General features: G+C 33.4%; 1 protein-coding gene across 1 annotated transcript; it reads left to right on the plus strand.

Moving 5' to 3' along the window:
- Nucleotides 1-2,829: 2,829 nt before the first annotated feature.
- On the plus strand, nucleotides 2,830-13,384 carry LOC145323124 (galactose-3-O-sulfotransferase 3-like). Its single transcript, XM_080165512.1, has 6 exons — nucleotides 2,830-2,854; nucleotides 9,312-9,390; nucleotides 9,787-9,892; nucleotides 11,164-11,288; nucleotides 12,089-12,167; nucleotides 13,298-13,384. Exons 1-6 carry the CDS (start codon nucleotides 2,830-2,832, stop codon nucleotides 13,382-13,384), a joined length of 501 nt encoding a protein of 166 aa, XP_080021638.1.
- Nucleotides 13,385-13,812: the final 428 nt, after the last annotated feature.

The following is a 13,812-nucleotide window of genomic DNA, read 5'->3' on the forward strand; positions in this document are numbered from 1 at the left end:
AAAGCTTGGCAAAAATGTTACAATTCATTAAAAAGCATAAAGGACCACAGTAGAGAGGGTGGTTATCCTTCGGGTGAATTCACCCCCCCCCCCTCTCCCCCACCTCGCTTGATACGTAATTATACGCTTGTCTAATAATTATGTCAAATGTATGAAAGAAATTTCTGTATAAATCTAAACATTGAACTAAAAATATGAAATATTATTTTAGTTTTCGTTTGAATACACATAGAATAGTAGGTTTTTAAACTTTACGTTTTACTCTTACAAAGTGCAAAGTTATTGAAATATCAGAAATAGACCATAGATTGTGTCGAGTTATTTATAAAGCATTTCAAGACTCTTCTTGAGCAGCTTCTTGAGACACCTTCACATCGATTCTAGCTCATTCCATAGTAGCCCTGAAAGGAAAATGACACAAAATTCATACGTGCTGTACTAAATCAATCATTACTTGGACTAATATAACCAAATAAGTTTTTTTTCAGGTTTTTGATAATTCATACAACCCCCTTTCTGACAATATTTGTGAGCTACTATGCAACTACATTTTATTTTAATTATTTTTATATTTTAATCCTAAAACAAGGATAACAATAACCATCACCACTAGATTATTTTAACATGCTTAATTTTATTATCCGGATTATGGGACGGAAAGACCCTAAAACAAGGATAACAACATCATATGATCAAAGCTCTAAAACCAGATGGAAGGACAAACGAACGCTAACTCTTGTAGAGTGTCAGAAGTTTATAAGGAAAACATTAATTTGTAAGCCTAAACAAAAATGTTGCAACATTGCGTAATTACAGGATACAGTAAAAGGACACACTTCCATTTTTATGATTATTTTATAGAGATACGTCCCTTATAATAGTGTACCTAGTTGTTCTTGGAATCATTATTGAAAAAATTAGATAAATACAATGATTATATTATACAAAAAGTTGATATAAAAAAGTGAAAAATCAGCATGTTTTCAATGGACTAACAGACTTTCTGGTATTGAATATAGAGTTGCTACGCTTTCTATATCGTGTCTATCTCTTATATGAATTATCATGCAAAGGTTGAAATCGATAGGACAATACTAACATGTCTAATGAGTTAAAAAACTAACAGTTACAACTAACAGTTACGGATTTACGGACCGTTCCTAATTATAGAAAAGCCTTAACTTTAAAAAGTTTCTCTTTCAATAATTGAGGAAAATCATTGTTTTTGAAGAAATTGTTGGTACAAAATTTAAACATTAAAAGGATTGTAGGAATTATAATTCAGAATTTTTGCAAGGATGACTAAGGGAAACGAAAGGTCAGCTAAATTCTAGTTTCCGATTGTGTACATAGCACACTACAAATAGCACAATATTTACTAAAAAGTAAAAAAGCTTCAAATTTCAAAAAAAAAAAATTGGAAAAATTATAATTTTGAATGTATAATGTATAAATCGTTTATACATTATATCGCTTTTCCCTTTGACTAGAGTAGCTGAAAAAAGCATTTGCAATAGTTGGGTTATCTGTTGTACAACTTCGGAAATTAGGGAAGAAATGGGCAATCAATTTTCAGTTGATCAAACAAGAGGAAAATGAAAATTTTAGAAATTAAGAAAAACAGCAGAAAAATTTACCAGGTAAAATATAAAGTAGTTAAGTTTTTTTACTGAAGCTTAAGATTTCCGAAACTGCTAGTCCGAATAAGTTATACTTTTCAGGGAAGCTTTATAAATGTCTCTGGATTGTTTTAGGCTCTTTTTCTAAACATCCCCGCCAACCGCCTGGAGGTTAAGAGCGAAGTCGCTAGAATTTAATATTGGATAGAAAAGTTTATTAGGCTCGGCCTAAACCTTGTCAAAAAGGTTTTTTTTATTTATGTTTAGTCACCACTTTAAAAATGTGGAAGTGGCAATGGGAATTTCTTAACCACTAATCAGGCAATTTATAATTATGTTTTAGAAAGGTGTGGGGACTTATATTTTGTTATGAATTTTGTAAAAAAAAACTTCACTAATAACATATTACAGTAAAGTTAAATTTTCTTAGATCATAACTTTCAAAATAAAGAAAACCTGAATGGGAGAATATTAAAAAGTAGCACGATGTCTATCTGCCTCTCTGAGGCTTATGAACTGTGTAACCGCTGACCAATTTGGCTCTGTTTTTTTCAGAGAATATACCCACTGTTTACACCATGATTTTAAACTTTTCTCTTGGGTGGTGAGACATCCCCTTTCTCAAGAAAAAAATATCTCCCCCCCCCACTCTAAAAAATATTTTTTACCAACAAAATATACGTGGGATGCTACCTCTCCCCCCTCCCCCAAAAACCTCAGTGGCTACAACTAGTATAGAAGAACAAAAATATTTTCATGTAAAATTTTTTCACATTTTTGTCAGAACAATGAAAAAATTTAAATAAGGCTATGAGAGTTTTTTGGTTTATACTTGAATCTTACTGAGGGCATTAGTAACAGCAAATCTTTTCATTAATTAGAGTATGGACTATGAGAATAGTTGTATCTTTTTTTTTTTAGTAGTAAAGAGTTGTCTCATTGTAATAAAACTTATTATGCAATTTTAAAGATTCATCTTAAAAAGAACCAAAAAGTTACGGACGTCAATTTTAAATAAAAATATTAAAATGAATTTTAAAGTTAAACATCAGAGGTGAATTCTTAAAAAAAAACTTTTGCCTCACTAAAATCAGTTTGCTTTACTAAAAGTTTAGTGAGGCAAATTATTGTCTCTCAAATTTTAGTGAGTCTCACTGATTTTAGTGAGGCAAAATTTTTTTAAGGATTCACCTCAGATTAATCAGTTAAAATGGAGCCTACTGCTGCTATGTCAGGTGCGCGACATTTATATTTAGAGAAAGGGGAATGCCTTTTTAATATTAAGATTGGACCATAGTGTGTGTTAACAATGTACACAAAACTATCACTATGGTCAACCTTGGGACATATTGTATATGTGTACTAGTGATGTACACAAAGTTATAGCTTTATGTCCTACTTTTGACTATGCACGTTTCAGACAAAATCCTTAGTTAGGCATTAGTTTTCTTTCATTAAAGTTATAACACAACAAGGATTATAATATTCATAAGTAGCAAAGCACAAACAATTGTGGTTGGACAAACAGATAAAGTAAGTTATAGAGCAGATAATCAGTGTCATAGTGTCATTCTTTCGATCTTTGCAATGAATATTCCTTTGACAATTCGGCACTACGCATGTCTAAAATCAATAATCATATTCAAGTAAGTTTGAAGTAAAATTTAACGAAATTTTTGTTTAGACTGTAAGATATGTTTTTTTTTTTTAATGTGTATTACTTTAATTTTAGAAATGATCAATGATCGTTTGGCTGTCTGTTTTGTTGAACTTTTCTTTCATAGTTTTTTGCATCCTTGTTTGCAACCTATTTACAGCTAGTTGGTGGGCATTTTTTACAGGCACAACATGCCTTTAATTATGGTTTATGGAGAAAAGATAACAAGAGATCAAACTCTAAAGATAAGAAAAATGGTCTCAGAAAAAGTTGTAATAAGCAAAACCAAAATGATAACATCCGTGAAAGCATAGCTTAACAAATCAGAAAAACTGACATTGATAATATATACCATTTCATTAACTCTATATAACTTTTGTAACAATTTATAATCAATTATAACGATGCATGTTAAAAATCGTTTTGGAAAATTGTGTTTTATTCTCACCACAAACCCCCTCCCCCCCCCTCCTCCCGCCTCTCCGGCCTTGAGACTGATGCCTTAGGTGTAGAGTATGTCTTTTCCTCTCTCCCTCTTAATAAGCAAATATGCATTGTTTTCTCCTTTTCCGTGCATTCATTGAGATTTACCACCCCCCCCACCCCTCCAGTTTGACACTTATGTCTTGTATATGAAATATACACTTTTCCCCTCTCCCTATTTATATTAATTTTTTTCTTTTTTCTAAAGAACGTATCCTAACTTTTGTGATTAAAAAGAAATAGCTATTCGGTGCTTTTGTAGACTTTTTTTGTAGACTTCTTATTTTTGAATAGTTTAAGTTTTTAAAAAATTAAGTTGATTTTGAGGTACTAAAACGCAACAAAAAAAGAAGAAAATTGCCATTGTGCATAAAAATAGTAAGATCTTTAATTTGACACGTTACTTTTTGAATTATGTTGAGTAATTATTGAAAAAATCTATTTTGTTGAACCCCGGTTAATCCAAACTTTGAACTTTGGGAGCTCGTCACGAATGCGTTAAAGAAAAATCACAAAAGTTAGGACACGTTCTTTATATTTTCGTGCATTTAATTGAGGTTTACCACCACCCCCCACCCTCACTCCTCCAGTTTGAGACTAATGCATATGAAGTTTACACTTTTCCGTTTTCACTCTTTATATGCAAACATTCATTGTTGCTGTTTTTACAAGAATTTTTGCAAATTTATATTTTCTCCTTTTTCGTGCATTATATTAAGACTAACGGCTACGCGTCTAGAACCTATAGGGGCACTAAGGTGGGAGGGAGAAAAGTCGATCACTTAGTTTTTAATTTGAGTTTTAAAAAGGAAATGAAGAAAAAACATTTTTTGGGGTGCAGTTATCTTTTATTGGGAGATTGAAAAACCTTCCCTGGACCTTTAATTGTAAAGGAGAACCATATCAGTTCAGTGGTTAGCGAGATCCTTTTCTTTCGTAGTGAAGATACTACTTTTTTGCATTCTACCCCTAGCCCAAGGCGAATGCAAGGGGGGGGGTGAGGGTATCCCACTCTTTAAGAAAATAGGTTAAAACAACCTTAGGACCAGTATTTATATTTCCTGAAGAGTTGAGCCCAATTGGTTTTACGCTACTGAGATCTTAAGCTTCATTCAGATAGACGTTCTTTACTTGTATTACAAATATCTATAATACAATGAAGAATGCTGGGTGTCTATCTTACTGTCAGTCTGTCCGTCTGTCCCTTAAGATCTCGGTAACCACTGAACCGGTTGGATTCTACTCTTCAGGGAATATACCTACTGGTCCTGTGGTGGTTTTAGGCTATTTTCTTGGTGGGTAAAACACCCCTAACTCCCCCCCTCAAAATTTAAAAAAAACCTTCCCCCTATTTTTTTTATTATTTGGAATTAGTGGTGGCAGCTCGATCCAGAGGTTTTGAATCTTTTTTTTTTAAATTTCCTCTTGGGGCAAAGCCCCTAGATGGCAAGGGGAGAAGCCACTAGTTAGATATAAAACGTTATTTTTGACGTTGACAGTTTCGTAACGGCCAGAAGTTTCTATTTCAAGGACATATGCTAATTATCCTTATAATAAAGTAAGAGGATCTCTGTCTGTCTGTCTGTTTGTTTGTCTTTACCTAAGGATATGGCTTAGAACAGATATTGTTCTACTTTACAGTGTAGCTCTTCATAGGTCTTGGTAAGGTTTATAGCTATTTTGGGGTAGGGTACCACTAACCTTGTAAGAAAATCGCCCAAGAAAATATAATCCCCAAACATCAAATTCCCCCAGAGGCCTAGGGGCCTAGCCGCTAGAATTGTTGGTTGTTGTCATCCTTGTTTAACCAATGAATCATTATGTTGAAGGAACAGGATGTTTACAGGGTAGCCTCTCCTGGGAAGGTTTATAACTAAATTGTCGGGATGGGTACCACCAACCTTTCAAGAGAAATCGCCCCTAGAAAAAATAACTAAATAAAAATGGGAGGTCCCCCCCTCAAAAATCCCCTCCCAAAAAATATTTACTTTTTCTTTTTAAAACTAAAAAAAAATTGGATATTTAATTCAACTACCCTTTTTTCAAGTGTTCCTAGAGGCCTCTAGGGGGCATAGCCGCTAGTAGTTTCGATCATATATTACTTTTTGAGAAATTAATTAATATGTTTTTACATAACTATTCGTATTTACCTATTTCATCCCAAATTTGTATTAGCAGCTTTAACAGACGAATAAAGAGGCATCGTAAAATAAATATTTTTTGAAAAGCTCGTAACTAAAACATCTTTCGCTTATTTTCTGTAATTTGGCAAAAAATGTTGTTCTTTAATGTTTGCAATCTAAGTTGAGTATAAATGACAAAAAAATGAGGAAAAACTTGCTTTTATTATCTATAAAGATTTTACATTCACCGTAAAAACAAGAAAAAAACTTAATTGGGAAAAAAATCTTAGTTCTTAAATTACCTAATTCATTTATAACAGCAAGCTTTGTACTGTAATTAAGTAGGTTTTATCAAAATAGCCATGTCCTTAGAACTCGTAAGCAAGCGCACGAACAATATAAAATATTGTTGTACAATCACTTCTGTAAAAAGCTATTTTAGTTAAATTTGCACTAGCGACTATGTCAATGAAGGCCTATATGGACACTTACAGAAATGAGGGAGGGGGAGGGGGCTTATTTATTTTTTAAATTTTAGTTTTCTATTATACAAAGTATAATGATGTCTGTCTTTCCGTCCGTCTGTTCCTTAAAATCTCGGTAACCACTGAACCGATTGTATTCTACTCTTTAGAGAATATACCTCCTGTTCCTGTGGTGGTTTTAGGCTATTTTCTTGGGGAGGGGAGGACACCCCCAACCCACCAAAAAAAAATCACCCCCCACCACATTTTTGTTTGAATAATTTGAAATTAGTGGTGGCAGCTCCAGTAGTGTTTAATTTTTTAAAAATTTCCCCTTGGGGCAAAGCCCCTAGAGGCTAGGGGCGAAGTCGCTAGCAAATATAAAAAGTAGTACGAATTATTTTGGAGGGGTAATTTTTTACAAGGGTGAATTCTCTTGGGATGGTGGTGGTACCAATCCCCAATAAATAAAGCATAAAAAGCTAACAAAAAAAACTACAAAAAGAACAGTATTATAGTTTGTTAAAAATATTTTGCTCTTGTGATTGCACACGTAAATAGCACTCCTATAAAAAATGATTTTTATAGAGTGTTCTTGTGTTCTGAAAAATTATATTTATCCAAAACGAGTAAAAAGGGTATGGAGGAACACACTAACTTTAATTCAGTGGTTTGAGTTACAAAAGTATCACTAATGAAAATTATATACAGAGCCCCTTGATGCTAGAAGCGAAGCCACTAATAAACAGAGAGAAAAGGGACAATGGGCTGTTTTGTTATTCGTTGGTTGAACAACTTTGAGGACTTAAAGAAAATTTTGATTGGCTGATATGTAAGTTTAGTGTTCAAACGTTTGAACCACTAAACTTAATCTACAGAAGGGGTGATTTTAAAATTATCATTAACTATTTTGTATAAACATTTAATAGAGAAACGAGAGAAAGCTACAATTAATAAATAAAAGCGAAGATTTTCTATAATGTATAATAAGAGTCGGTCTGTCCGTCCGTACGTTAATTTGGACATGTTCGAATGGTACCATCGATTTCAAACTTTGAATGATGATTTTTATAACAGTTAGGTATGATTTAGAAAGCGTAGCAACTCTCTAATCAAGTCCTGAAGATGTAAGCTTGTTCTTTAAACAGTTATGCAACAAATATACGCACAATTTCGTCAAAACTTCACATTTCCATTTTGCTTATTTAGTTCTGATCAGGGGCGTCCAAGCTTTTTTTTTGGGGGGGGGTAAAAAATTTTAGGGGGGGGGGTAATTCGTGTTTGGGGGGGGTAAAATGGCGCGCGAAGCGCGCCGAAATTTTTTTTTACCCCCCCAGAAATTTTTACCCCGGGGGTAAAATTTGATTGGGGGGGGTAATTACCCCCCCTAAAGTCTGTTGGGGGGGGTAAATACTCCCCCCAAATCTGTTGGGGGGGGGTAATTACCCCCCCCAAACTAATTTACCCCAGGGGTAAAATTTTTGGGGGGGGTAATTTAATTATGTAAAAAAAGCACCTACCTAATCTATTAAGTTAATAAGTACTATCCTATAACATAAAGTAGTAAGTAAGGTTTATTTGACTATAGCTTCAGATTTCATTACTTTTAATACTGAGTTCTCCTTTTTAGGAAAGCTTCACATAGATCCCATGATGGTTCCATACTATTATAGGTCAATCCTTTGAGTGGTTTTAGGCTATTTTTCTCCTCCCTTTTTACCCTTTAGAAAACACGAGTTCTTAGATGCTAAGGGCGCCACTACTATTCAAATATATAGTAGTATCTCATTCTTTAGAACATAAAAATACAATAATTAACTCACTAACCAATGAACCAATATGATTATACTTTAAAGTGAAGCGTCTTATAGGTCCTGGTAAGTTTTATAACTAGTTTTGAGACACCCTGACATCCTCCCAAAAGAAATCGCCTATAGAAATTCTTTTTCATTATTTAATGAAATATTTAATTTAGTTAGGTATCTATTTTATGGAATCTTCAGTGCTTTACAATTACATCATAGATCCCCGGGATGGTTTAGGGGGGGGGGGGGCGGGGATTACTCCCTCCCCCCCCCAAAAAAAAATTTTCAGTAAAATTTTTTTTTAAGAACATTCAATTTGGGGGGGGGTAAATACCCCCCCCAAAATTTTTTTTTAAAGAACATTTATTTTGGGGGGGGTAAATACCCCCCCCAAAATCGTTGGGGGTGCCTACGGCACCCCCAAGGTAGGGGTAATTTTTTTTTGGGGGGGGTATTGTTCAAAAATTTTTGGGGGTGCCTACGGCACCCCCAAAATCGTTTGGGGGTGCCAAATGGCCCATTACCCCCCCCCTTGGACGCCTATGGTTCTGATATTCTACAAGCGTAAGTGTTCGTTTGCCCTACCTTTCAGAGCTTCGCTTTTATTGATGTTGTCATCCTTGTTTATTATTGATGTTGTCACCCTTGTTTATTATTGCTTACTTTTTAACCTTAAAATACTGGGACAATGACATTGCAGTTTAATGGAGTACAAAGTAAAAATTTCAAAGATTATAATACAAAGTAGAACGATGTCTGTCTTTCTGTTTGTTTGTACCGAAGGATCTCGCTAACCGCTGAACCGTTCGGGTTCTCCTTAACAGGGTAGCTTCTCATAGGTCCCGGAAAGGTTAATAACTATTTTGGAGGAGGGTACCGTCCACCAACCACCTAAGATAAATCGCCCCTAGAAAAAAAAATTATCCCCCTCCTCAAAAAAAAATAATTATTTTTAAACTAAAATAAAAAATGGGGTGGGGTGGGCGAACCCACCCTTCTAAGAAAAAAAATTCACATCCCGAAATTTTTTTAAAACTAGAATTTAGAAAAAGTTTTTCTAAAATTAAAAACCAATTAGGTTCAGTGTTTGGCGAGATCTTAACATGCAGACAAACTTTAATATATTAAACCCACATCTGTTTTATTTATAATTATTTCAGAAATGAAAAGAAAAGTAGAAAAATGGACATATTTTGCTGCTGTGGCGATGCTTTTCACTTTTTCATATTTGTCACTTCAGTAAGTAAACACTTCTTTAGGTAAACATAAATATAAGTTTTGTATTAAACAACAGACAACCAATTCTTGATTGCATCTGACATAGCAGCAGTAAGAACCATTTATAAGGTCTTTAGTTGTGACGCGCTGATGAGCCTAGATTTGAACTTTTCCCCGACGATGAGGAGATGCACTACAAAATAAGCCAGATGCTGTACGTATTGGTGCAAAAAATGGGGACAATTTTTAAATTGATTTGACGGGGCTGTTTATTTACGTCACAAGTGAGGGGAAAGAAAAGGGGAGGAGGAAAGAAACCCCCTAGAAAAGAGATGGGGGTATGACGTCACACGCCAAAACAATTTGAAATTTGTCTCCATTTTTTGCATCAATACGTACAGCATCTTTATTTTGTAGTATACAAAACAATGGTGAGAAATTTGGAACTCAACTAGAATATGAACAAGAAAAACAACAACAATGTAAGAAAATTATGAAAGTTGGATTTTTAAAACAACCAAAGGCAAGTTATTTTGAAGTATTTAGAATTTTTTGGTAAGAGGGGGGGGGGGGCGATTTAGGTTGTCGTTCACTACCCCAACCTTGATGATATGATGGGAGGGAGGGTGGTGGTTTATTTTTATTATTAAAAGCATTTTAAAAACTGTTTTCTGCACTTTCTACTCTTTTCTGTGGAATCTCTTTACAGTGCCTATAAAAATGACGTCATAAAATACAAAAGACAATGATAGTCCAATACACAGACTAAATTACCAATAGCAGGCCAGTTTACATCTTAAATGACCATTGGTAGGCCAGTATGATTTTTTTATAGATTTTAAAAGCTTCTTTTATATGTTATATTTCTTAAACTTTCTCTTTCTAATTGTTTCCTATATGTTTAGCTTATCATTTCAAACGGCTTCATAACTATTGGACCATTGAATTGGATGTAATCCCTCCTTGTTTTTTTTTTAAAGAAGGTGTCTTAACTTTTATTTGATAGCTAGTCGGTGTTTTTAGTAAGTAGTAGATGCAAAATTTTCCATATAATTTAGATATGGAATGGTTTTTTTGTAGGCCTCTAATTTTTAAAGTAATTTAAGTTAAAAAAAAAATTAAGTCGGTTTAAAGGTACTAAAACGCAACAAAAAAAAGAAAATTGCCATTATGAACAAAACGCTTTGCAAGCCGCAAATTATTTTTCCCTCTTCCAAAATTTTTACCCAGGGGGTAATTACCCCCTCTGAAACCTGTTGGCAGGGTTAAATTTTGTTTACCCCCCCCAAAAAAAAAAATTTACCCCCGGGGTAAAATTTTTTTGGGGGGTTAATTCAAATTTTATTAAATATTTAGTATTAAAATTTTTTTTTTATTGTTTGGGGGGGGGGTAAATACCCCCTCTTAAATGGTTGGGGGTGCCTACAGCACCCCCAGGGTAGGGGTAAATTTTAAATAGGGGGGGGGGGTAATCCCACTTTACCCCCCCCCCTTGGACGTCTATGTCTACTACTTACAAAAAACACCGACTAGCTATAGAAATAAAAGTTAAGACACCTTCTTTCCAATTAATCGAAACTGATTAATATCCGCTGTATTAGAACCGGTTCTCAACCATTTTGAAAAATTGTGTATAGCATATATTTACAGACAATTTTCCATGAATATCAAAATAATAATCATAAAACTATTTTGTTAGCCTGGGCCTTAGGGCCCTCGAATCTAGCAAAACTGTTTATTTAATAATTGTTTATTTTGATATCCGCGGAAAAATAACTATTATCTTTGTTTTAGTGTGCCGGTACATCAATACAGAACATATTATTAAGATTATCTCTCATAAACGATTTAAATGTCGTCTTACCGAATAAAATATTTTATGGTGGCTGGATGGATGATTCTAGCAAGATTTATTCAAGGTATCATGGATAGATAGATAATAGATAGCTGGATGGTTAGATAGATAGATATATTCAAGATATTATAGATTAACAGATAGTTGGATTGACAGCTAGATAATGGATAGCTGGATGGTTAGATATATAGAGATATTCAAGGTATTATACATGGATAAACAATTGGATGGTTACGCCTCTAGAGGTCTCTAGGGGCACTTGTGGAAAGTAGGAATTCGAATCTTTACTTTCAATTTTAGTTTTAAACGAAAAAGTAAAAGGCATTTTTTGAGGGGGGGTTATTTTTTAAGGGGGTCATCTTGGAAGGGTGGAGGTACCCTTCATAAAATAGTTTTAAGAGATAAGAAGCTTCACTATAAAGGAGAATCATTTCAATTTAGTGGTTAGCAAGATCCTTTGGAACAAACATAAACAGATTTCCTTTCACTTTCTTTCAAAAGTTCAAACTATATAAGCTACTATATAACTCACTTTGTCTTTTCGTCCGTCAGTCAGTCAGAGAGTCTGTGAAGTTATGTGATTTTCTCAGCTTCTTTATAACATAGAAGGCTGAACTAGTTTTTTGAAGATTCCCTATACCAATGGGCATCCAGCATGTAAACTACTTTGACCATCAGTTTAGCTACAAAAAGGTTTCATGAATTTTCTCTCTCCAAAAAATATCTATTCTTGATTTAAACAAATGCTTTTTAAATATGCTTGTCCAAAATTCAATCCATGATTTTTTTATGTGCTTCGCTACTCAGGTATTTTATTATTCTTGTTTTTTTACATAAAAATTTACAAAATTACGTTTTGTTTAGGTCACAAATAGCAGATGCCCCGTGGGAGATAGCGGGTCTTAATTATTCTATATTTGCACTTCATACTAGATGGAACCAGGTAAATATGTAGATTGATAGAAAAAAAATCCCAGGGAGTAAGGGAGGGGACAATGGGCAATTAATTCAATTTTAGAGTTTTCACTGAAAAGCAATGAAAACCAGATTTATCCAAAAAATTTGACCAAAATTATAAAGGGATCATGGTGATATAATTGAGAACAAAATTAGTTCTAAGAAAAAAATCATTTTCTTGAAAATTAATTTACCAGTACATCACAATGCAGTAAACATTCTGTAATTAATCACTAGAAAATCACCCTTAGAACTTCGTCAACCCTTCTCATATATTTTTAACTGCTACCTAAATTCAAGGGGTTCTTAGATCGTTCAATACATAAATATCACAGTAGAGTTTCTATACATGAAATGACATTTTCTTGGGAAAAATATTTGTTAAAACCAGTCATCATAGAACAAATTTTTCTGTCTGCTTTATTCAAAACTAACTCAGCTAGTTAATGGGGATTGATGCGCTAGTACCCAAAGTCAGTAAGAAACTGCTGAATTCTTGCACATTCCCTTTAAGCCAGTACCCATAGTCTGAGACTCTTAAAAATTTAATATTCGATCCATTGTCCCCTCCCTTACTCCCTGACAAAATCCACTAAATTTTATTGAAAAAATCTGTAAATGCTATTGTTATTTTCAGTATATGAAGATAATTGTAACTGAAGATTGCTTTATGCGTGAAACATGATGTTTTACAAATAAACTTTTGTTATTCATTCTATGTGGACTATAAATAGAAAGATATATAGGTATATAAATAGAGATAATTAAAAGCACATAAAAGTAGAGAGACAGAGAGAGAGAGAGAGAGACAGTTAGATAGATTGAGACTTGATAGATATATACAATATACATGCCAAAAAGTGTTTTAGTCCGATCATGCAATAAATGCTAATAAAATTGCGGAAAATCTTTGCTCCCATTTTTGCAAGAAATCATTTTTGCAAATTTTAACTAAACTTTCACATCTAAGAAAAGTAATAAAACTGGAAACAATGTAAAAAAATGGGTAATAAATCTTATTTAAAAAATCACTTTATGCTGCTAAGTCAGGGGCATGTTAGTATTCATAGATACAGAGTTCTTAAATAACTAACAATATAATTAATTTATTTTTAGAAAGAAGTAGAAAATACTCTGGGACCTGGAGCTAAATACTTTACAATCATCAGACACCCTGTCCATTTATTTATATCAGGAAAATAAGGATAAGTTTTTTGATAAAATATTTTACAATCTGCAGATATTGAAATATATTTTGTTCATTAGTTTATAACAGAAAAATAAGGATAATTTGATGATTTTACTATACACTCTGTAAATTTGTTAATATCAGGAACATAAAGATAAGATTACATGCTGAAACATTTCACAATCATCAGACACGCTTTACACATGTATATATCAGAAAAATATGTCATTTTACTATACACCCTTTTTACCATAAACCCTATAAGATAAATTTATTAATATCAGGAAAATAAAGATATGTTTATTGTTTATATACCATTCTGACTCTAGTTATAGAGTAGCTTACACTACTAAAAAGATATGGGATCTAACCATGCTTGCATAGACCCAAGGGGGGGGGGGGTAAAGTGGCGATTACCCCCCCCCAAAGAATTTTTTTTCGT

The sequence above is a fragment of the Acartia tonsa genome, chromosome 6 (assembly GCF_053477335.1).
Source record: "Acartia tonsa isolate MP-2025a chromosome 6, ASM5347733v1, whole genome shotgun sequence".
Lineage (NCBI taxonomy): Eukaryota > Metazoa > Arthropoda > Copepoda > Calanoida > Acartiidae > Acartia > Acartia tonsa.